Source organism: Rhineura floridana, chromosome 11, assembly GCF_030035675.1.
Source record: "Rhineura floridana isolate rRhiFlo1 chromosome 11, rRhiFlo1.hap2, whole genome shotgun sequence".
In the NCBI taxonomy this organism is placed as follows: Eukaryota; Metazoa; Chordata; class Lepidosauria; order Squamata; family Rhineuridae; genus Rhineura; species Rhineura floridana.
The window spans coordinates 67,508,984-67,535,183 of record NC_084490.1 but is presented as its reverse complement, the minus strand read 5'-3'; the positions used below and the strand labels follow the sequence as shown (position 1 = coordinate 67,535,183).

The following is a 26,200-nucleotide window of genomic DNA, read 5'->3' as shown; positions in this document are numbered from 1 at the left end:
GACCTGGTGCGAGATGTAAGTGTTGTCGAACCGATTGGGAGCAGTGACCATAGTGCTATTAAATTAAACATACACGTAAACGCCAATTGCCAAGAAAATCCAACACGGTCACATTTGACTTCAAAAGAGGAAACGTTACAAAAATGAGGGGATTGGTAAAAAGAAAGCTGAAAAACAAAGTCCAGAGGGTCACATCACTCGAAAATGCTTGGAAGTTGTTTAAAAACACTATATTAGAAACTCAACTGGAGTGCATACTGCAGATCAGAAAAGGTACCACCAGGGCCAAGAAGATGCCAGCATGGTTAACGAGCAAAGTCAAGGAAGCTCTTAGAGGCAAAAAGTCTTCTTTCAGAAAATGGAAGTCTTGTCCGAATGAAGAAAATAAAAAAGAACACAAACTCTGGCAAAAGAAATGCAAGGAGACAATAATTCATGATGAATAAAGCTTAGGCTACTAGCCATGATGGTTATCCTCTACCTCCATGACTGGAGGCAGTCTGCTTCTGAATACCAGTTGCTGGAAACTGCAGGAGGGGACAGTGCTCTTGTGCTTATGTCCTGCTTGCAGGCTTCCCATAGGCATCTGGTGGGCCACTGTGAGAACAGGGTATTGGACTACATAGGCCATTGGCCTGATACAGCAGGGCTCTTCTGATGTTATCTCTACCACTTTGCATAATTCTTACAGTACCTGTCCTACAATATGAATTCCTAAAGGTGAGTAAGTAATGCAAGCCATTCTTCACCTAGAAAGGATTATACTGAACAACAGCTATGCAGTATTGCCTGCAGTATTCATCATAGAGGGGGAAAAGCCCTGCCCAACCCAGACACTGGCGAGACCTCCTCTGAGGAAGAAGAGTGCCATTATAAGCCTCAAAATTCTATTGCTTTAAAAATGACACCTGTTGAATTGATAACTTGAAACTTGATATTCATGAGGTACTTCATGAGGTCTACAGTGCCAAATTTCAAAGAAATCCAATCAATCACCACAGGTACAGCAAATTTAATAGTGCTGAATATTAAAATATTTGCTCTTTTTACCCTATTTTTTTCAATAGGAAATCATATATATCTTTCAAAATTTGCTGAAAAGTACTGATGTACTTTAGCCAGGCTTGTTAAGGTTTGGTGAAGTTCTGCGTAGACATTCAAACGCGATTAAGGTTTCTGTTCAATTAAAGCCTATGGTAGCAACTGCTGTTAAAGTTATACAGTGTGTGCTCAGTTTCATTCTGAAGCTAGAATAGTACCAGTACACCAGAGCGAGTCATCTTGTGAATTCCATATGTGATATCTGTTTCTTTAGTTATGGAATGTGACCTCTCCGGGAATAGAGGGGGGCATGGAATGCACAGGTGAGGGAAGTGGAGGGACTGGTGCTTCATACTACTTTTCTAAAAAGAGAGAGGGCAGCATTTTCTGCACTATGTTTCTGTTCATCAGATGGGTTAGGAAATGAAAGCATAGATTGGGGCCTCACACTGCCTTTCTAAAGGCAGAAGTGCAGCACAAGGTCCTCAATCCCTTTTCTTTGTTTCTGTGGGAAAAGGAAACATGGGGATTGAGGCTCTCATGCAGACTTTCTGAAGGCAGAGATGCAGTACAAGGGACCTGATCCTTGGTGTTCCTTTCCGTGTGATGGGGAAAGGATGTACAGGGTTTGGGGCCTCATACTGACATTCTGCCTTCAGAAAGAGGGTCAGAGGGGGCAGGGGAAGGCACACAAGGAGCAGCAAAGGGGAAAGGTGCTCAGCTGGCATCCCTTTCAACTTCCCTCTAGGTATGTGCCTGGCACACTATGATAAAAAGTCTGCCATTAGGGAGAAGTGATTGAAGAGGGATGAGACAGTGAAATAAATAGGAAGGAAGGAAGGAAGGAAGGAAGGAAGGAAGGAAATTAGAGGAGTCATGTGTACAGACTGGAAATTGTTTCATAATCAGATGGGAAAAGACAAATGATCCAACTTAAAAGAGAGAGGCAGTATGGTGTAGTGGGTAGATGGATGAACTTGGAACCATGAAACCAGAGTTCAAATCTCTGCTCACCTGTGAAGCATACTTTGGACCAAATACTCTCCTACACTACAGGGTTGTTGTGAAGACAGACAGGGGGAGGGAGAGAGTCATGTAAGTTGCTTTGAGGACTTTCCTTGAGGAATAAAGTAGGATCAAAATGTAATAATAAAGGAATTAGAAGTGTTATGTGTAGATACTTGGCACATTTTTGTTGTCCCTGTCAGCAGAAGTAGCTGAAGCAGACTGAACCCAGGAAATTAAGATCTTGGCATACTTTACTGAGTCACAAATAGATAAGGTGAACAGGCTTCTACCAGAAAGGAAGAGCACAACTGCAACTAACACACAAACTGGATTATGTTAGGCTCTTTATATACAAGAAAAAGCAGGCTGGAGGAATATTCGGTTATTCTATCTGGTTGCAAAGCAATACCCTCCCCCCATGAGGGTTGCAGCCAAGGTTCTCTGGCTGCAACCAGAAGTGTTAATTAGCTCTGGACCCTGAGTAACCCGTGATATTACACCCACTAACTGCTTTAATAACCCTAAGTACAATTCACTAATAGGCAAAAAACCTTGCAGTTTAAGAATGTACCGATAGACAACAGATATTTCTATCAAACTTTAAAAAGCAGGGAAATTGGGTAGCTATAGTGAATATACCAAGAGAGCAGGAGACCTGACCTCCTCTCTGAGATATTGTACTGCCCTACAAATTTGTAAAAATGCAAAGACAATTTGGGTTGGTCTTTCACAGTCCAATCCTCTTGCTGTGTAGCTTGGAAGAATTTGGTAACATGACCTATCGCCATGAAAATTTAGAGGGTTGTTAAGCAAGAGTTTCTGAGTTCAGGAGTATAGGATTTGTAAGGTTTTGTATTGAAATGAGCTTATGGGAAGCATCAGAATGGCATAGGGGGTATTTTCAATTTAACATTGCGGAATGCAAAAAATCTGTGCTGACTATACTATACAGCCACTCTTGTGGCTGTATAATTAACTCTTAGCTTGCACTTTTGGGGTGTGATCCACTGCGATCACTATTCCAACAGTCCCCTGCTTATAGTTACTTCTTATTACTGTTGAGCATGCCCAGGAAAGTTCCCTAGTGTTCTGACAGGGAGCTGTATAATCAGAACTTGTGTGCATAGCAAAAGAGGCAGCAAACTGACCCTGTCAACTTGCTGCCTTCTGTCTTTGGTCTTTCAAGCAAGCCATCACCATCATTCCATTGGCACAGTTTTCTCATTGTAAAAATTAAGACTTTTGTTGTTTTTGAGGTCTGGAGGTAAGAGTCAAGGTAGAGAGCTCGGAACGGTTGCATACACTGAGTTTTGTGAATCGTCAATAAATAGACTAAATTTCATTGAGAACAACTCAGTGATATTTTCACATTAGGTATTAAGTGGCTCAGTCCATTCAACTCAATGTATCTTCTTAACATGTAAGTCAGACATGTCCAGTGCAGGTCTCCTGTTGGTGTTTGGCTGGAGAGAGAGGGTAGTAAGAAGCTGTCAACTGAGAGAAGAGTGAGGTAATTTTGCAGTCTGAGAGATCCACTCTTCCTGACAGATGGAGACAGGGACTGAGCAAGGGAGAAGGCATCTGCATATCCCAGAAATCCCAAACGTCTTACTTAGAGGGCAAGAACCATTTTTATGTATATGCAAACACAAAATGGTCACGGTACCCCTGCTGCTTTCTAACACTAGATAACCAAGCCCCAGCTTTGTGGAGATTTTTTAAAAAGCTTTTTATTGAATATTATACGAGGCTATAAGTATCATAATGCATACAATAGAAACAAAGGTAGAATTAAGGTGGAAGTGGCTGGTTGGGCACAGGAGCTAAATGGTGCTCTGAGCAACTTCTAGCAGTGACACCCAGCACGCATCCCTGTTGGGTGTTTTTTGAGTGAAGGCGTAGTAGTGAGTATGCTGTATTGCCCTTAGCTTCTGGAAGGTGCTCAGAACACTTTCCAACACTGGCACCCAAGGGACACAGATAGCAGACAGTGGGATGGTGGTACTCTGGACAAGAGGCTACTGTAAGCACAGAATATGGAGAAACTGAGTGGTTCCCCATTAGAAAGGGTGTGAGACAGGGATGTAGTTTATCACCTTATTTGTTTATAAGCAGAACATATCATACGTAAAGTGGGATTGGACCAAGATGAAGGAGATATGAAAACTGGAGGGAGAAATATCAATAATTTAAGATATGCAGATGATACCATACTACCAGCAGAAACCAGTAATGATTTGAAACGAATGCTGATGAAAGTTAAAGACGAAAGCACAAAAGAAGGTTAAACATCAAGAAGATGAAAGTAATGACAACAGAAGATTTATGTAACTTTAAAGTTGACAGGGCATTGAACTTGTCAAGAATTCAGTATTTTGGCACAGTCATAAACCAAAATGGAGACAACAGTCAAGAAATCAGAAGAAGGCTAGGACTGGGGAGGGCACCTGTGAGAGAACTAGAAAAGGTCCTCAAATGCCAAGATGTATCACTGAACACTCAAGTCAGGATCAGACCATGGTATTCCCAATCTCTATGAATGTATATATGTATGTAAGGATTTATTTATCTATTTATACCCCGCCTTTCTTTTCATGAAACCCAAGGCAGGTTACATATGGTTCCCAGGCAGACTCCTATCCAGGCACTGACCAGATCTGACCCTACTTAGCTTTAGCAGGGAGCTGGCATTATGTGCCTTCAGACCATAGCCTGGGACCATGGATATGAAAGTTGGACAGTGAAAAAAATGGATAAGAGAAAAATCAACTCATTTGAAATGTGGTGTTGGACTGCAAAAAAGACAAAGATTGGGTGTTAAAACAAATTAAACCAGAACTACCACTAGAAGCTAAAATGATGAAACTGAGGTTATCATACTTGGGACACATAATGAGAAGACATAATGAAAAGACATAATGAGAAGACAGTAATACTGGGAGAAACATAAGGGAGTAGAAAAAGAGGAAGACCAAACAAGAGATGGATTGATTCCATAGAGGAAGTCACAGACCTGAACTTACAAGATCTGAACAGGGTGGTTTATAACAGATGCTGTTGGAGGTCATTGATTCATAGGGTCGCCATAAGTCATAATCAACTTGAAGGCATATAACAACAACATTGTCTGATAAGAGTACATACTGTTGCATGCCACCCCAATCTCTGAGTGTTGAGAGATCTCCAAGGGTCCCTGTGCTTGCCCAGGGTTTGGTTTTCTTGGAAAGAAGGTTAGCGGAGATGGTGGTGTCTTAGGAAATATGGCTTTTATTTACACACATTCCAACCTGAGCTTTTAAGATGGAGGGGTTCCAAGCATTAGCAGGCCAATAGATATTGCTTTTCCATCAAGCTTACAGGAGGCATCCAAAAGCCATGGTGCAGGGAGCCATCCTCTCTGTCTGCCTCCAGTTCCCAGCCTTTCCTCAGTCTCAACTCAAAACACAAGCCTCTCTTAGATGGGGGGGGGACTCTCCTGAAGAGTTTCAATACCAATAGGATCTCCCTGGCCCATTCACCAGTTAATGGACATTTGGCAGACCTATTAGCCCACCTGGCCATTCTATTAGTTTAACAAAAGAGACTCATCTGACCAGCAGAGCAGGTTTCTTACCTCCAGCTGCAGGGTTCCAAATTAGCGGTTGGAAAGGGACTCAGAGAAATCATCTACTTCAACCCCAAACTCATAACAATACATTAGATATTGTACAACAAACATTCATTGCAGCAGAAATAAAAAACATTGTAAGTTATTGGTTTTACTTTTTTTCCTTTCTGCTTGTATGTAATTGTAACATAAGCCAGTAGACTGACTTCTTATGTTTATTGCTTTTTTCATTCATCATTTTATTTCTTTGCTGCATTTCCACAAAAAATTCTGCTCATGGCAGTTTACAACAAGGTGAACAGAAATACATCTCAAAAATAATTTCCTAATAGCAAAAAACAATAACAGTAACATAACAACAAATATTACAGCAAGCAAAACAACTTTTCAATATTATGAACATAATAAAACAATCTTGAAAAGCAAACAAAGAAGTAACCATTAGCACCCCCCCAAGCCCCTAAGGAAAGCCATCAACTACATTTCCTACAAAACTTCATTATTCTGCGTGGAGGCTTGTTTTGGAGGGACTACTGAGGCAAGGCTGCAGAGAACTCCTTACTGGCAAGGCCTCAGCAGCAGCACAGTCTGTAAGCAGAGATATGGACTCCTCCCCTTCAATGCAAGTGTAGGTTTCCAAAGTCACTTTGGGGTAAAAGGGGCAGGGCAGGGCTGGTCTTCTTCCAGGCTGACAAAGCTGCAGAGAACTTACTTTTTGATATGGAATATTTTGAATGTTTGGAATGTATTGAAATTCTAAGATGGTTGGTTGCTAAAAATGATATAATAAAATGAGAAACGCGAGGAAAGGAATCGCAGTTTGCTTCAAGATGTCAGGAATCCAGAAATATACGCAACTGGTTTCCCACACTGAGGTTGGTTTTGGACAATATTTTAAACTGCAGCAAAAATAAGTTTGGAATTATTCAGAATTTCACTTTGCGTGTATCTATCACAAATATTTTTGCTAACCAATTGATATAAACAGATTATTTTATGAATGCAAAAAGGAATATATATATTAAAATTAGGCTGACACAAGTAGCAGAATGCAGGTTTAAGTGTCATGTTTTTTTACGTTTCATGCATACCTATTGAGCATGTTAGAATTCAATATACAGTGAACATAGCCTTTTTAAAAAAAAACATTGTATTTGAGGATCTTATTTTAAAAGAAGTCAGTTGGGCAAATGTCTGGTGCTCCAGCTTGCAGCCAAAATGTAGAACAGCATTTACAAAACTAAATTACTGTTCCAACCTGCAGTTGTTATTTTCAAGTGGCTGAGAATTTTTATTCAATTGGCAAGTTGCAGGGGAAAATTCCACTCCCATACAAATGAGTACAAGAAAACAGATTTACCTAGCAAGAGTGGGGAGAAACCAAGGTGTTCCTGCTAAGTATGAAAGGAAAAGTTTGAAAGAATGTCAGCAGCCTTGGTACAAAACAAAGATTAACTAGGTCAGGGAACGAAAATCTGTCCTTTTGCATTAATAAAACATCTAATTAACACACAGAGTAGTATTTTTGTTTTCTGATAAGCAAGGAAAGAGTGTATTGTAACTGGTTCTTGTGTGCTGACAAATTGTACTTGTGTGAATAAGCTCTGCAAGAGACAATATTATGGCAACGGGGAAACTCAAACTGAGACAATCATGGATAGGGATGGAAACACCTGCTGCAGCCAGTCCGATTGCATTCCACTGGACTGACAGGCAGTTCCTTTCTGTATTCGATTATTTTCCACTCTAGTCCACTTTTACAGTTCTGATTATTTCCCCTTTGGAAGAAATATTGATATTGCAGTCGTTACTTTTGAGAAAGGAAAGCCTCTCTTTCTCTCTCTCTCTCAGTGGTGGCCAGTGCCATCCCCCCAATCCCCCCTTTTGCTGCCTCCTCCTTCTCTTCCTATCTGAATCATATCCCCAGCCCCGCTATGGGAGAAAACAAGAGATCGCATGCCTGCCTGTGTCTGGTCAATTTCACATTAGCTTTATTATCTGCTTCCCTTCAAGTGTGTATGTGTGTGAGAGATGCCAGATGAACAAATAAGATGAGTGGGGAGGGGTTTAAAGGGTTAACACCACAGAGTTGAAAACACAATCCTAGAGAGTCTCCCGCATTAAGGAGAATTTCTAGGCTTTCCTTTTAATCTCTGTATTATTAACCTAAATGCTAAAGGGTTAATACTATAGTAGAGATTAAAAGGGAAGCCTAGAAAATATCCTTAATGTGGGCGAGACTCTCTAGGATTGTATTTTAACCTCAGGAGGCTTGGCTCACTCTCTGCTTGGGGCTAATCTTGTGTAGGGGAAAGCTGCTGACATTTGGAGCAAAGTGATTCGCCCTGCAAAGATGGAGAATATTGCAGACTATTTAAAAATTGTATTTATTTTTTATTTATTTGTTAAATTTTTATACCGCCCCACTAGCATAGCTCTCTGGGCGGTGTACAACAGAAAGTATATACAATAAAATCACATAAATCAGTACAAAAACATATATATAAAAATCCACAAATCTAAAACCAAATTGAACATATTAAACTAAAATGCCTGAGCAAAGAGAAAGGTTTTAACTTGGAGCCGAAAAGATAGCAATGTCAGCGCCAAACACACCTCAACAGGAAGACTATTCCACAATTCAGGGGCCACCACTGAGAAGGCCCTGGTTCTGGTAACCATCCTCCGAGCCTCTCTATAAGTCGGAACTCGGAGGAGGGCCTTCGATGTTGAACGTAGTGTATGGGCAGATTCATATCGGGAGAGGCGTTCCAGGAGGTATTGTGGTCCCGCACCGTATAAGGCTTTATAGGTTAAAACCAACACTTTGAATCTGGCCCGGAAACATATAGGTAGCCAGTGCAAGCGGGCCAGAACAGGTGTTATATGTTCGGACCGTCTGGTCCTCGTCATCAGCCTGGCCGCCGCATTTTGCACTAGCTGTAGTTTCCGGACCGTCTTCAAAGGCAGCCCTACGTAGAGCGCATTGCAGTAATCCAATCGAGAGGTTACCAGAGCATGGACAATTGAGGTGAGGTCCTCCCTGTCCAGATAGGGACGTAGCTGGGCTACCAACCGAAGTTGGTAGAACGCATTCCGTGCCACCGAGGCTACTTGAGCCTCGAGTGACAGGGAAGGATCTAAGAGTACTCCCAGACTACGAACCCGCTCCTTCAGGGGGAGTGTAACCCCATCCAGAACAGGGTGCATATCCACCATCTGATCAGAGAAATCACCCACCAACAGCATCTCAGTCTTGTCTGGATTCAGCCTCAGTTTATTAGCTCTCATCCAGTCCATTATCGCAGCCAAGCAACCATTCAGCACATTGACAGCCTCACCTGAAGAAGATGAAAAGGAAAAATAGAGCTGCGTGTCATCAGTGTACTGGTGGCAACGCACTCCAAAACTGCTGATGACCGCACTCAGCGGCTTCATGTAGATGTTAAAAAGCATGGGGGACAGAACTGACCCCTGCGGGACTCCACATTGGAGAACCCACGGTGTCGAGCAATGTTCCCCAAGCACTACCTTCTGGAGACGACCCGCCAGGTAGGAGCGGAACCACTGCCAAGCATTGCCCCCAACTCCCAACTCCACAAGCCTCTCCAGAAGGATACCATGGTCGATGGTATCAAAAGCCGCTGAGAGATCAAGGAGAATCAACAGAGTTACATTCCCTCCGTCCCTCACCCGACATAAGTCATCGTACAGGGCGACCAAGGCTGTCTCGGTGCTAAAACCGGGCCTAAAACCCAATTGAAATGGATCTAGATAATCAGTTTCATCCAATAGCGCCTGGAGCAGGGCAGCAACCACTCGTTCCAAGATCTTGCCCAGGAATGGAACATTCGCTACTGGTCTGTAGCTATTAAGGTCTTCTGGGTCCAAGGAACGTTTTTTCAGAAGTGGTCTCACTACTGCCTCTTTCAGACAGCTAGGGACCACTCCCTCTCGTAAAGAGGCGTTTATCACTTCCCTGGCCCAGCCAGCTGTTCCATCCCTGCTAGTTTTTATTAGCCAAGAGGGGCAAGGATCTAGTACAGAAGTGGTTGCACGCACCTGTCCAAGTACCTTGTCCACGTCCTCGAGCTGAGCCAACTGAAACTCATCCAATAAAACATGACAAGACTGTGCTCCGGACACCTCATTAGGATCAACTGCTGTAAACTGGGAGTCCAAGTCCTGGCGGATGCAAAGATCTTATTCTGGAAGTGCCCAGCAAATTCATTACAGCGGGCTACCGATTGCACTATCATGTCCTCAGGGCTAGAATGAAGTAGCCCTGGCCACCACTGAGAGAGAGAGAGAAAGAGAGGCTTTCCTTTCTCAAAAGTAACGAATGCAATACAAAAATGAAAGGCCAATTCTGAAACACCTTTTAAACCATTTTAAAGCATACACAGCAGCTAAAGAGGTAAGATACAATCAGAAACAGTTGGCTAAAGTCCTGGACAGAAACCTAGCCTGAAAAGTGGGTGTCAGAGGGAGTGATGAGCTTAAGCTAGGTAGAGAGCCCCACAGGGATAGGGTAGAAGAGTTCTTTAAAGCTTGTCTTTAAGTGCTTTTATACATTGAATGTGGCAGTATTTGTATAATTAACACATTTGATGAGAATCAGAAATGAAGCATCATAAACTTTTGCCATCCATAAATACTATTAATATATTTGTAGAATGTGTAAATTGAGCTTGAAATGCAAATAAGGATATGATTGGTGTGTAAACATTACTGTTTTATATTGTCAGTTATATTCTCTTGAACAAAATCTTTTTAAAAGGTTTTGTAATTTGTAGATTATATTTAATAAAGTAGTGGGTGTCATGAACCTGTCATGGTCATGAGTTATTAAAAATCTAATAACAATATTTTGGCTCCCGTAAGGGACTCTGGGAGATGGTTACAGTTAGAAAAGACAAGCCTTTGCCAATTTGCAAATTTGAGTTTCACTTCCCAGCTGAAGACGGTTAGAAGAAGCCTTAACGAGCTGCACCTGTTTATCTTTGCTGATTAGCAAGTGCCTGGTACCCAAGGTCATCCTTGGCCTGTATAGTTGGAAAACACAGTTGGGAGGGGGGCCTGAAGGCGCGAAAATGTGAGAAACATCGAGAAGAAAGTTACATCAGCCAATTCCTGATTGGTCAATTAATTTTGGACCGTTAGGATCTTTTTCCTTTAAGTATAGGGCTAGAGACCCATAGCCTTTGTTCTCTGTTCTCTGCCTATGCTGACTGGCATCAGAGTTCCAAACCTTTCTGCCTTATGGTTCCAGGGGTTGCTTATGGGAAGGCAACCTATGTCTGGTTCCATTGCTTTATGTTGAACATCCATCTCTCTTAGGAGAGGTGCCACGCAACCAACTACCTCGTATGTAAGTAGTTAGGTGAGTTAGTTTATTATTTTCTTGTTGTGTGTATGAATTCTCTTGTAAGAACCTAAACCCCTGTTGGGTGAATGGTCTTAAAGGATTACTTGCTGCTATTTTGTTACATGCACTTATATATCTTAATAAAGCTACTTCTATTTAACCTGGTGTGTTCATTTGAGAGAAGGAGTGGTTCTGGATTCAGACCTTGACCAATCTCAGTCACTAACTACCAAAGAGGGTTAAGAAGTTAAAAGCTTGGATTTTAAGTGTTAAACCAGAGGTGCCTGGCAAGGAGTGTAACTGTGACTCTTGCCTTTTAGGACCTTGGTTTTATATATCTTCTGGGCTCAGAGATCCCCTGGCTCTGAGTGGACCAGTATACAGGGGTGGTGGCAGCCTACCTTCTACCTTGCAGGGTTGTTGTGAGCGTACACAGCCTTGGCAAGGGTGAAGTAATAGCTTTTTGGTTCCAGTCTCATTCCCTAAGGGTGGGGGTCTGAGTCTGATGCATGAACCCGGTACCTTGAGGGTCTGGGGGTTCATGACAGTGGGATTGTAAAGGAAGGTAGCAAGAAGACATTAAAGGCCCACTCTAGCTGCTCTCAGCATCCATCCCCCACACATACAACTCTGCATATGCATGAGGAGATTCCTGTACAGGCCATTGCCTCCCCTTTCCCAGTATGCAGAGCTCTTGCCACGTCAGGATAGGGGTGGATTGTGGCCTACCTTTTTAAAAATACAGTTTTTAGGAAAACTTGAATGACAATATAATAGGAGTGAAGAGATGAGCAGCAATGAATGGCAAACATTTTGAAAACGTTTTCTAGGTTATCCTGTCCATGAAAATGAGTACTTCAAAATATTGTAATGAGCAAAGTTTCATGTACTTTTAACAACACAGTGATGAAGATGATCTTCCCCCAGCACTGGCAGCAGCGGTAGCAGCATCTCCACCACTCTCATCAGCATCTCCTACATCACAGAAGACAAATTCAGAGGGACATTTTTCATTGTGTGCAAAGGTATATACAGACAACTAGCAGGATAAGTGAAAAGGTTGAGTCAATAGCAGTTAAAGTATTAACTTACAACTTGCTATACTACTAGTGAATTCAGCTTGCATTCTATAAGCATATTTGGGTACATATTCCTGGCTATAAGAAAATCTCTCCTCTTATCCAAACCTGAAAGGCCAAAAAGCCTCTAAATGTTCAACATTCTGTCCTCTGTTCAACTTAATTTTATTTGCTGTGTGCTGGAATGAAGGCCTCTGTGATGTAGTAAACTTGTGAGGTAATCTACTATGAGGCACTAACTCATGGACTGTTATGAGGTAATCCGTTATGAGGTTTCAGCTATTTAGCCTAGCCTTTCCCAACCAGTGTGCCTCCAGATGTTGTTTGACCACAATTCCCATCTTTCCTGACCATTGGCAATGCTGGCTGAGGCTGATGGGAGTTGTGGTCCAACAACATCTGGAAGCACACTGGTTGGGAAAGGCTGATCTAGCCAAATGAAGAGTGCTTTAACCACTTACGGTAAATTGTTAGCTCATATTTTGAAGGAGACATTTTCAGGCTTATCAAGTTATCAGAGTATCTTGGGGTTCTTGTTTACCAAATTTAATGTTTCTAGGTAATATGAAGAGACCACATCAATGTGAATGACTGATGAATCAGTCTAACATTCCTTTACATTGATGACAATTACAGTCAGCCATGGTTTCTTATGTTGTATTTGTGAAGCAAAATCTTTACCATCTTCCATAAAGGTTTGCAAAACTTTCTCAGAGACATAGCTCCCCTCCATTGTCATATTCTCTAAAAGAGTAATTTTACTTTTGGTGCTGTACTTAAGAAAACAATGATACACTCATACATTTTTAGAAATCTAGTGTTGTATGATCAAACTGGAACATGAATGGGAGCCAACCTTACACTGAATATTCCTAAATATGTTCAGGGTACATTTGAACAGGCAGCTCTCTGCTGGTTTTGTCTTTGAATTATTGCTGATTATACTACCCTGGAAGATATAGCAGTTTTCTGTTGTTTACCATGGGTGCTTGAAAGAGACAGGGTGGGTTGCTGTGGAGTCAACCAAGATAAGATTTCAGTTGATTAGCTTAAATAGCTGATCAGTGAAATGGCATAGGGCCAGGTCTACGTCCCAGCCCTGTCTTGCTTGGGCTGTTGCTGTGGCAACTGTCTGGGGACTAGGCCACAGACCAGGCCAAGATACCTTGGCTGAGTAGCTAATCAATGATATTTAAATTATATTATGAATGGCAAAACATCAATGACAGTGCTTTTTGAGGCCTCTGAAGAAAGAGGACAAAACCCGAAAATTAAACTTAATTAAACCATTTGGCCTTTTTCTTGTGCAAAGAGCAACTACTTCAGTCTTTCTGGGCAGAAATAGTTGAGTGATGCATTTTTCAAAAACAATCATTACTAGGGATAGAGGATAATTTATTTGGTCTGCATTTTTAAGTGAACTGACCCAATGTGCATCTCCTGGACTAATACATGGATGAGAATGTAATTATCCTTTGGATTTTGGAAGTTTCAAATTTGCAATACAGATCTCAACTAGAGAGAGAGAGAGAGAATGCAATAAGTTGTGTTTTTACCGTAAAATATGTTTAGAAATCATCATTCAAACTGGCATACACAATCCAGGGGAATATGAGACAGCACTTTAGCCTGGGAACAAAACAAAGAGGAACCTCCAATGTATCTAGTAGCAAAGTACTTGACTGCTATAGACCAGGGTTAGTGATACCCCCCAGATGTTGTGCATTACAACTCTCATCATCCCTGGCCATGATGGCTGGGGCTGATGGGAACTGTAGTCCAAAATATCTGGAAGACATCATTTTAGCAACCCTGCTGTAGACAATGGAGGAATACCACACTGCTATTTTGAAAGAGTAAAAATGGCGCATTGTTAAATGTTCTGCAAACCTGAAGTGGATTAACGTGCCCGCAGTCACAATTCTATGTGTCCATGGCAGTTGCTTGTACCATTGGTAGAAAACCTGCACTCTGCTATGTTATAACATCCAGTGGTTACCAAAGATAACTGTAGTTTGTTAAAGGTGCTAGGAACTGTAGCTCTGTGAGGGGTCCCCTAACAACTCTCATCACCCTTAACAAACTACAGTTCCCAGGATTCTTTGGGGGAAGCCATGGCTGTTAAAGTGGTATAACAATGCTTTAAATGTATGCTGTAAATGGATGTAACCTTGTGCATGTGGTAAAGGGGAAGGGCATATGTCCACTCTTCCACCAGCTGAAGAGGTTTGCGAGCCAAGACTACATGTTACTTGCACAAAGAAACAGCATGGATACAAAGGAACTGCAGAACTATACATTTAGCCCTACACTTGAGGTCAGAAGGTTCCTCAGATGTTGAAAATAATTTCTGAAGTGAAGAGCCTGTTCTGTTTGTGTAGGTATGTGGTTTAGAATCCTGGTCTTCCAGTGTTCAAAATTGCATGAGGAGCCTACACGGGACAGAAATGGCTCCCAGCTTCAGAAGTTATTTCTCAACACATGAGAAGCTGGGAGGACCTGCAGAAACCTGGGTGGGGGTTAACCCGTGGCCCCACAGCCCTTTTGTAATACACGGAGAGGGCTGTAATGGCTGAACTGGGCCTTATTCCATGTCTGAACTGGGAGGCCAAAGGAAAGTTGGGAAATGTACTGCCTCCTCTCTTCCAGTTGTTGTGGTTTTGACACTGCTAGTAAATATAGAATTTAGTCTTGATGCAGTTAATCTGCTAAAATGAAATTATTATTTTAGAATTGAACTCCTTTCACAGTTATTGAATTCTTGGCTGTGCTTCAGAGCCCCACAGATACTGGAAGTACATTTGCCTTGGAGCCTGGAGATCTGCTGATGGATTTCACAGAAGCCACACCAATGGTAAATGATTTCATTTTTGCAGCCTTGGAAGTTATGTCTTAAAGAATTTCTTAAATCCTGAAGGCAAAATGTTGTGATGCTCATGTTTTAATAATTCAGAAAATGATGTCATTGTCTCAGGTTTGTTGTGATTCTGGTTTGTATATTTATAAATGGGGTGAAGGTTTGGACAGATTACTGGCCTATTTCCTATTGTCAAACCATGAGGAAATTATGTCCTTCTAGTGATCTCATATGAGTTTTGGAATTTGTCTACTACCTGCTTTTTGTATCATGATACTGTGGTTGTTCTAACTGTCAGGTTTTGGAAGTCCCTTTGCCCCAGCAGTCCCTTCACCAATGGCAGCTTCTCTCCTGGGGGCAATAGTATGGAGGAGGGGATTTTCACTGCAACCATTGCACAGGGAAAAAGAATTTTGTGAACAGCAGTCACGATTTTGATCACACACACGCACACACCTGCCGTGCAGGCAGCTGTTTTAGGCTTTTTCCCCCCTAAGAAGAAGAAACACATTTAATGTATTGTCTCATTGGACCCGTGACATACTCCTGGGCTTTTAAGAATGTGACTAAGAGAGAGATCTTGGTAAACAAATGCCTGTAAATTACAACTCTGACCATTTCTTCATCTTTGTAGCATTCATCTGAATATGTTCAAAACCAGGCCAAATAGGAATTGCCACATTGTTAATGTCTGTTTTTTTTTTAAACTTAGAATCATTTCCTCTGTGGGATACCATCAGGCTGTGCATTGCACTACGCAGTTCTGGTATGTCTGTATTTGCAAGCAGTTTTGGTTTTTTTTGGAATGCCTATTAGTTTCATGGGCTGGTGTTCCTTGTACCACAAATCACTGCAGATTCCATTTTTGAGAGCCAGTGGCTTTGACTCTGTGAGGTACAATAAGAACAGCCATGTGCAGTCTGCTCTAAGTTTGACTCTTCTTCTTTCCACCTCCGTACATTTTGTTATATCCACACTTACAACAATGATGCAAGCAATGCAGAGAAACTGGCTAGAGATTGAATGTGCGGGATGTTACATAGCTTTTGGAATACAGTTGCAAGATTATGAATTATGGAAATTGGGGCAGGAGGGGGCACTAAAAGTGGAAGTACAAGTGGAAGTTTAGAGGAGTTTAGGGGGTGGAAGAGCCCTAACTATTATAAACTATGCTTAACCATCATCTCCTTTGATTATTCATGTTATTTTAAAGCCTTTGCCAGACAACTGCCATTTAGTTTTAATTTCTCTGTACATTGAAGAGGATCAGAAACTTGCAGTTTGTAGTAAGAATCACAGGAAACAAACATGGCAGTTTAATACATTGTTTGACATGTTTACATGGACTAGGTTTTAACCAACACTGAGTGTGCTTGAGTTCCATTTAACCCATAGGGCTTAACATGCTTAATGCTGGTTAATTTTCTCTGAATGATTCCCATTGTGTGTGTGTGCATTCCTGACTGTAGGGCCCAACCAGCAGGAGGAGCCTCCCACATAGCATTGCTTTTTAGTGTGCTGGAAAATGATGCTTGTGTTATAAGAGGTGTAACCCCATGTTACATGCTGACACATGTGATAGCAGAACACCAGTGCTATTAAAAATAAATAAATGGAAAGCTGTTTTAGGAGGGGGATTAAGAGTGCAGAAGTGAGAGGTGGATGATCAGCCCTTTCCTTCCTGCAGCTTTCCCCCTCTAAATCACTCCCCGACTTGCGAACAGCTTGTCCGCATTCCCAGGCTACAATAATTAAAACTGATACTGTGCAGATGGAACGGAAGTCACTCTGGATGCCTCCATTAGGCTTTCTCTAATTGTAGAGTCTAATTCTATCAAAATCCGAGCTATTTTATCCTCAAAGTGTTTCACAAAATTGTCACAGCAGACTGCTGCGGGTATCAGAGCAACAACCTCTTAGCCAGATGACAAAAGCCCATTCACCACTCGGAAAAGCTCTGTTGGACAGCTACTGACAACACAATGGTGGAGAAGTAGCTTTCTTCAGTACCACCACCACCACATAGGCATGATAATGCACTCTCACCCTTGTTCGGGCAGGTTCAGTTCAGGATTTATGCCACCTGTGCTGTAGCCAGTGACATTCCCATTTCATCCTACACAGGTCACTAGATTACCAAGGCAACCTGCATGCTTCACAGTGAGGGCATTCAGGATTTTGTCAATAGCTCTAAACAATTCACTATTCTAGAGTGTGACAAGAGCATCAACAGGAGTGGTAGGCATGACATCCCAGAAAATCTCCCAGAACATTCAGGAATCCATCAGATTCCATCCGTCTTCATGGGCAGACTTATCTCAATCAGTCCCCTACCCCCTGCACAGTAGGGTGGCTGCATTCAGCCAAAACTTCACCAGGGAATGATCCATCCATGACAATGTTCTCACAATGAGCCCTTAAATCAATTGAATTTTTCCAGTCTGCTCTGCCAGTCAATGTTGACAGTATTGAGCTAGATGGAATGATAGTCTGACTCCATATAAAGCAACTTTCTAGGTTCCTATGTGGCGAAAACTAAGCTGAGAGTATGTCCAAGCACATGGGTAGGCCCAACAATGTATTGAGACAACGTGGTTGTCATGTAGCTACGAAGTCCTTCAAATGCTGGTCCATTTGAGGCAGCCTCAGCATGGACATTAAGTCTCCCAGCACTTTTGTAAAGGTGGTCTGCAATACCACATCTGAAACTACCTCCACCAGCTTGAACAAAGAGATTGTAGTGCAGTGGGGTAGGTGGTACATTAACAACATGACTTTTCTGTCTCCATGGTCCAACACCAGAAATATTCCCTTAAACCCAGACACAATGCAAATTGATCTCCTGATAGGGAGGTGGAATTTTTATGGGTGATTGCGACCACCTGCTTGCCCTTCAGACCTAGAATGGTGTTGCACTGAGTACCCTGGTGGCCATAGCTGGCTTCGCATAGAGCAACCCAGGTCTTGGTTATAGATGGCAGGTCAGCCCCCTCATCTGTGATCAAATCGTATATGATAGATGCTTTATTCTGGGCAGGCATGGTGTTTAACACTACCACTGTCAGACCAGGCAGTCAGCTAACCAGCATCCCCAGATTCTGAGACATAAGGGTTGAGGCAAAGGCATCAAGGACTTTGATGTAACTGGTCCTCCTATTCCCCTCTATGTACATTGGCCCATCTATGTGGCAATCCCACCTTCCCTCCCCGCTTCCGCTGGCACAGACACATAGTTCCCCTAGCCCACCTCTAATAGCAGCAATGGCAAGCAAACAACACTCAAGCAAACAACAAATGCTTTCACAATAAGTAATGATACAACAAAGTGCTGAAGTGCAATAGCTGAAGTCCTGGTATACAAGAGAATGATATAAATCTTAAAATGCGGAGTATAATCAAATGCACAAATTAGTATAAAATGCCAATTGCCAGTTTTAAGATCAGTCTAGGACAAAAGTGCAAAGTTAAGAGGAGCAGTATTCCCCTTTCACTCTTCACCCCCTCCAGTATTTTTCAAATATTCATGGTCTGACTTGCACCCAAGCCTACTACTTCCATGCAGGACCATGACAATCACCAAGTCTCTCTGTAATCTCCCTCTTCAGAAGAGACTTCGTTGTTGTTGTTATATACTTTCAAGTTGATTACGACTTATGACGACCCTATGAATCAGTGACCTCCAAGAGCATCTGTCATGAACTACCCTGTTCAGATCTTACAAGTTCAGGTCTGTGGCTTCCTTTAGGGAATCAATCCATCACTTGTTTGGCCTTCCTCTTTTTCTACTCCCTTCTGTTTTCCCCAGCATTATTGTCTTTTCTAGTGAATCGGGTCTTCTCATTATGTGTCCAAAGTATGATAACCTCAGTTTCATCATTTTAGCTTCTAGTGATAGTTCCGTTTTAATTTGTTCTAACACCCAATTATTTCTCTTTTTCGTGGTCCATGGTATCCGCAAAGCTCTCCTCCAACACCACATTTCAAATGAGTGGATTTTTCTCTTATCCACTTTTTTCACTGTCCAACTTTCACATCCATACATAGAGATCGGGATTACCATGGTCTGAATGATCCTGACTTTGGTGTTCAGTGATACATCTTTGCATTTGAGGATGTTTTCTAGTTCTCTCACAGCTGCCCTCCCCAGTCCTAGCCTTCTTCTGATTTCTTGACTATTGTCTCCATTTTGGTTAATGACTGTGCGGAGGTATTGATAATCCTTGACAAGTTCAATGTCCTCATTGTCAACTTTAAAGTTACATAAATCTTCTGTTGTCATTAATTTAGTCTTTTTAACGTTGAGCTGTAGTCCTGCTTTTGTGCTTTCCTCTTTAATTTTCATCAGCATTCATTTCAAATCATTACTGGTTTCTGCTAGTAGTATGGTGTTGTCTGCATATCTTAAGTTATTGATATTTCTCCCTCCAATTTTCACACCTCCTTCATCTTGGTCCAATCCCGCTTTCTGTATGATATGTTCTTCATACAGATTAGACAAATAGGGTGATAAAATACACCCATCTCACACCCTTTTCTATTGGGAACCAATCGGTTTCTCCATATTCTGTCTTTACAGTAGCCTCTTGTCCAGAGTATAGGGTGCGCACCAGGACAATCAGATGCTATGGCACCCCCATTTCTTTTTAAGCATTCCATAGTTTTTCATGATCTACACAGTCAAAGACTTTGCTGTAAACTATAAAGCACAGGGTGATTTTCTTCTGAAATTCCTTGCTCTGTTCCATTATCCAACATATGCTTGCGATATGATCTCTGGTGCCTCTTTCCTTTCTAAATCCAGCTTGGACGTCTGGCATTTCTCTCTCCACATATGGTAAGAGCCTTTGTTGTAGAATCTTGAGCATTACTTTACTTGCATGGGATATTAAGGCAATAGTTGGATAATTACTGCATTCCCTGGGATCCCCTTTCTTTGGAATTGGGATATATATTGAATGCTTCCAGTCTGTGGGCCACTGTTTAGTTTTCCATATTTCTTGACAAATTTTTGTCAAACTTTGGACAGATTCAGTCTCAGTAGCTTGTAGCAACTCTGTTGGTATGCCATCTGTTCCTGGTGATTTATTTCTTCCAAGTATTTTAAGAGCAGCTTTTACCTTACATTCTAAAATTTCTGGTTCTTCATCATGTGGTTCCTCCGTGAATTAATCTGTCATCCTTGCATCTCTTTTATAGAGTTCTTCAGTGTATTGCTTCCATCTTCTTTTTATTTCATCTCGGTCAGTCAATGTATTCCCCGCTTGATTATTCAACATCCCTAATTGTGGTTTAAATTTCCCTTTCATTTCTCTAATCTTTTGGAATAGGGCTCTTGTTCTTCCCTTTTTCTTGTCCTCTTCTATTTCTCTACAATAACTACTGTAACTTCCAAAACCTTTCTCTAAGGCCTTGGTATCCAACACAGTCATCACTCACCATATGTAGCAAAATTGGATGTTGGCTTGTGGTAAATTAGTGCTTTTCTTCTATAACCTTTTTAAAAAAATAATTTTTAACAATAAACTTCTTTTATGCACATACGAGTTCACAAATGTGTCCACCCTCTGCCCTTAACAATCACGAATTCATCCTTGGGTCCTATACACTTTTCTAATTTTTAAAAGTACAGAATTGTTTTTGGATTCATGCAAGATCCATTTCACTTTGACATCTACAATTCTCAACTATCTCAAGAGCTTGTGAGGCTTCTTTCTGGAGAGACATCTTTTCAAGACGGATGCGATTTTACTTCAAAGTACTGAATATTTGAAAGATGATCCAGTTGTTATGATGTGGACTCATATTTTAAATCAAAATGAGTTTGCAGTTCTACCTACAATTCCAAAGCTGTTTTCAATTTTTGATTTAACATGGCTCTGCAAATCAACTTTGCAGAGCCAACTCCAGTCAGAGTTGATAGGTAGCGTAACTGATTTTATGCCTGATTTCCCTGCATTACTTAATGAAAATACATGTCAGATTTCTCACTAATTCTATCAATAAATAATTAAAACATTGCATATTTTTCCATCCTCAAAAACACAGTTAATTTTTTTGTCATTAATGAAAATGTTAACACATTTGCCACAATTTTGACAAGTTTGAAAAAAAATGTTGGACCACTGCTCTAAGGACTCCCTGGAGTCTGGTCCAAACATCCACCAGAGAAGAAATTTTAGAGAATAGCACTCTGCACCCCCTCAACTCACTTCAAGGGACAATACCCTTTGGTGTTTCTCCTTTACTGGCAGGTCATCTTTATATGGACAAGTTGAGATCAGCATGTGGGTGAATTTGGCACTATAGGCAGAGCATCCTTGGCTGCCTATGGCTGTCTTGATCTTCCATTTAGCAACCACAAATACAAATTCTTCAGGTTACAGCAGCAGGCTGGGAAGTTTGGGGGGGAAGTTGTCAGAAATCCCTCCCTTCACCCACCCTCCTCTTATCCAGGCTATTGCACACCTCACTCTGTGCCTCTTTTTCAGGCTGAGGGTTGCATTACCTCAGTGAAAAGCAGTCAGGGACCACATTCCAGTAGCAGGAAGAGCCCCGTGTGAGTGGATGAGGCCACATACACCTGCACCCACACTGCTATTTCCCATGGAAAAATGGAAATGGACTGCCTTCAAGTCGATTCTGACTTATGGCGACCCTATGAATAGGGTTTTCATGGTAAGCAGTATTCAGAGGTGGTTTACCATTGCCTTATATACAATATTTGTTTGTTTATAAGATTTGTTTTATCCTCCCTTCATCATAAGGTAGCAGGGGAGGTTATAACAATAGAATATACAATTTTTTTTGAAAAACAAATAAAGCCATAACCATTATAAATCATGTAAAACTGTTCCAAATGGAATAGAACAATATAAATTCAGCAAAAGAGGGGGATCCCATAAAACAAAGTACCTTAACTGTCAAAGGCCAATGTAAAGATGGGCCACAGAGAATGCCCTCTCCTGGACCACCTTTCTCCATATTTCAGAGCTCCCTCTGTAGATCTTAAATCCTGTGGTCAGTTGGGATGGAGGTGGTCTTTCAGATATTAGTGGCCTAAGTCATTTAACCCTTTAAACATTAACGTGAGTACCCTGAATTGGCCCAGAAACTGGCAACCAGTGCAGCTGTTTTACAACAGGGGTTTTATGAGTTCTAAATTACCCCAGCCAGTATTCAAGTAAAAAAACCACAACCCTTCAGCAATGCATGCTGACTGCAGTGTAGATGTATTGGTTCATAGCTGTAGGATTAAATGGACTGTGTGCTGTCTTGACTTCGCTAACAGCATTTGTATAATATTCCATTACTTCGTTTCAGTCTCTTTTTGCAGATACAAATTCTGTCACCTGGGTATAATACACAGTTTGACCTTACTAAGCCCTGCCATGAAAAGATTCCACTTTAACATAGGACCATGCTGAAGGAAACATAATGATTAGTATAAACATAAGCACTCATTTCTCACTAGCTTCATTTATATCCCCACATACTTATTCATCACTGCTCCAGAGTTTGTTTTCTTCAGACTGCCTCTCACCAATGAAGCATTCTTTAAAATGACATCTTCTTAATTAGATTCTGTATGGGTGATAGTGAAACAATCAACACACATCGAGTTCTCATATTGTGAATGTTATTCCAGTGTAGGTTTATAGTTACCAGTTTCCTGCTGCTTGTCGCACTGTGATTTCTGTGCCATTGCATTTGGCATTATATACTTCATGACAAAAACCCTGTCTCCTTAAGAATCGAGACACACAAATACCTGGTTAGATACAGCACAAAATGTTGAAATTTATCCACTAATTGACTTGGACAGTTCTAAAAATGTGATTTTATCTCTAGAAATGTTTGTGGGGTTTTTTCCCCCAAGCGTGAGAATTTCAGGGGATAATGCTCCCATCCAAACAGTCATTTCTTGAGAGAACAGCATGTTCCATTCTCTTGATAAACTGGGATGATGTGAAGAAAAGTATAATACGGCTGGATGAAAAATTGCACATTTTATTTGGAAAATGATGGTAAGTCAAGCAAAATTATTCCGTGCTAATTTGCATTCATTGACAATGCCAAATTGAAGGTAATTGACCTGACCCAGGTAAGGTACTCCTCATGTGTAAACAAGCTGATGCAGACATATGACTAGTTGGGTTAGAAGCCATGGATATAAATCAGATGCAGCTTTGATAGAAATCTGACTGTACATCCAAGGGAGGATACAGTCTGCCTGCACTGTATTGCTTTGAACAGGAAATGGATTCGCATCTGCTTTTAAATGTGTGTCCACATCTATGTTCAGGCAACTCTTCCGATTGTATTCATGTATGTACCTGGCTAGAGCTGGACAGGGCCAATGAAATAACACACAATCAGGAATACTGTGTAATGCACTGGCCTTTTCCCCCTACGTTAAAAGTTAGACAAGCAACTGTTTAACTTAAAGAAAAAATCAGGACATTGAGGGCTTGTGATAGGTTTAGACTGAAAACCAAACTCAGTTAAATGTATCTTCCTTCCCTTATGGCATCTATTAACAGTTTTCTTCCTTGTGTAATTTTGTAGTACTGTTTCAAACTTCAGCTTAGGCATGGCCATGTTTAAATAAGTTTCTTAAACACTGTTCATATATCAGCTTCTCCAGGATCTTGGATAATGGGGTTGGAAAAGGCTCTGCCCAGAGACCTTGGAGCTTCTGCCAGTCAGAGTAAACAGAACTGGGTTATATCGGCCAATGGTCTGATTAGTATATAGCAGCTTCATGTGTCCATGATTCATTTTAATATAGATGTTAGCAAAATCAGCTATATACATGTATAATGAGACTTACTGGGTCAGGATGCATATCTCTTCACTGGATTCCATAGAGTAAACAGCAGTTGTAAACACAGAGCCAGTACATATATGTATGTACTGTATGTATGTCATGTGGTAGTGCAATGAATCCAGGCTGCGGGGTTAACAATACATAATCTCCAGCTTTGTTTATATCTGATATAATCCCTTTTTCTCATCAGTGATAACATTCATGATTTCTCATTTCCTGATGGTGATTAGTGGCAATTGTACTTGGAGACCAATGAATGACAGTTGTGTGTATATTTTCTTTCCAGCACGTACATTTCTCAGACAAAATAGCATGTTGCTTAGACTCTGAAATGACTCTTTTCTTGCACTGCAACAACAGCTGCTGCATTACTGAGTCATCCAGCATTGAAAAATATTAGTGGAAATTAGTTTCTTATTGATATTCAGTTGGGAAAAGCAGGAGAAATGTTGCTGAGTTTCAAGCTGCTAGTAAAATTTGGTAGGAGACAGCTGCATTGAATAAGACTTTAGCGTATAGTTTGGTTCCTACTACAGTGGAGAAACAGTGGCTGTGCATCCAATATATGTGGTATGTTTTCTCACTTGCTGCAGTTTTGTAAGGAAAAGAATTATAAACATGAAACATACTTTTCATCCAAACAAAAACATAGAAACATTAGTCTATTAAAACTAGGGATTGGTGTTACACATGCTCCCTAGTTTCCTGAACCATGAGAAATCCCAGAAGCTACAGGGTTTTGTTTCCTGGAGTACAGACTTATGGATCTTTGTAATATTTGCTTTATTTACAAATATACACTCTCAGCATATTGGAAATAGGCCTAGACACAGCATCAGTTTCCCAGAGAAATACCTTGCACCCCAATATGCTTCACTTACAGCCAACCCACAGTTCCAAATTCTGTGGTTCAATGTCTTAACAGTTGCTCCAAAGTTTTTATCTGGCAATCTTCCCTTATCTTGGAGAGATGTCATTATAAGGCTGGAGGGAGATTCTTCCCAACCACAATAAGTTTCTTTTGTTACAATTACTGGCCACCAGGACAAAGAGGGAAATAATTCCTGGCCAAACAAAATGAAATAATAATGAAAAAATCAGGAGCAATATATTACAATGCAAAAATATTTTCCTCCCTCGCACTTATACATAAACATTTAAAATACAAAAAAATGTAGTCAAGTTTACAAAATAATATCCTTAGTACAAGGCAGAGAATAAGATCTAACCACAAATATGTTTGGTGAATTATTCAAACTGTTAGACATGTTTCAACTTTGTATTCTTCTGCAAGCATATTAGCTACCCAGAGTAGAATCGGATTCAAAATCTTAATTGCAACAACCCCTTAATAATAATAACAATAATAATAATAATAATAATATGGGGCTGAATATTGTAGTTCATCATATGCTTCGTTAAACAAATGTATAACATCAGAAATTGTGATTAGTTCACCTTTTTTGTCCAGATTTGAGTCTGGGGAGTGGCGTTTAAAGAAATATATGGGGAGTTATCATATGCAGCCCACAGCATTTTTATATACAAAGACATAGTAAGTAAGATTTGCACAGAGTAATGGAAACATAGCATTCTTATTTCAAGAATTCAACTCCTGGTTTAAACGAGCCTGAATCTGATTTTTGTCCGGAGCAGCTAATCCACAATTCACTTGCAACAAAGTGCAAGATTGGAATGTGACAGACAGAATCACCATGGATTTTGGTAATTAGGGCTACAATCTAGTACATATCTACTCAGAAGTATGCTCCATTGGTTTCAATGGGACTTACTCCTAGGTAAGCGTGTATTGAATTGCAGCCTAAATCTACTATTTTTTGTCTCACAATAAGGAATTCATTTTGTAAATAAAGAGATACCAGAGGGAATTAACAGATGAACACAAAAGCTTTCTATACTGGCAGTACAAACATAATCCTTAAAACAACCTCCAGTGATCCTTGTGCTGGGAAATGTTAACTACTTCCTCAAATCTATAAATCTGGTAAAAAAAAAGGTAAAGGTGTCCCTGCACTTACAGTGCGAGTCGTTTCCGACTCTTTAGGTGACATCTTGCGACGTTTACAAGGCAGACCGTATATGGGGTGGGATTGCCAGTTCCTTCCCCGGTCTTTCTTTACCCCCCAGCGTATGCCAGGTGCTCATTTTACCGACCATGGATGGATGGAAGACTGAGTGGACCTCGACCCCTTTTACCGGAGATTCGACTTCCTCCTTTTGTTGGAATCGAACTCCGGCCATGAGCAGAGCTTTGGCTGCGTTACCGCCGCTTACCACTCTGCGCCACGGAGGATCTTAAATCTGGTAAACCTGATTGAATTCTCTTGGTCAGCTTTCAACTGACTTCTCTAGTTAGCATCTGATAAAGTAGGTAGACCTACAAAAGCTTATG

General features: G+C 41.0%; 1 protein-coding gene across 1 annotated transcript in view; it reads left to right on the top strand.

Annotated features, from left to right (window-relative positions):
• LOC133368053 (band 4.1-like protein 4B) overlaps positions 1-26,200 on the top strand; it is a 132,263-nt gene that overhangs the window by 64,407 nt on the left and 41,656 nt on the right. Inside the window, exons 7-8 of the mRNA XM_061592135.1 lie at positions 11,929-12,049; positions 14,880-14,957. Coding sequence (XP_061448119.1) covers positions 11,929-12,049; positions 14,880-14,957 — 199 coding nt within the window. The remainder of the gene's footprint in view (positions 1-11,928; positions 12,050-14,879; positions 14,958-26,200) is intronic.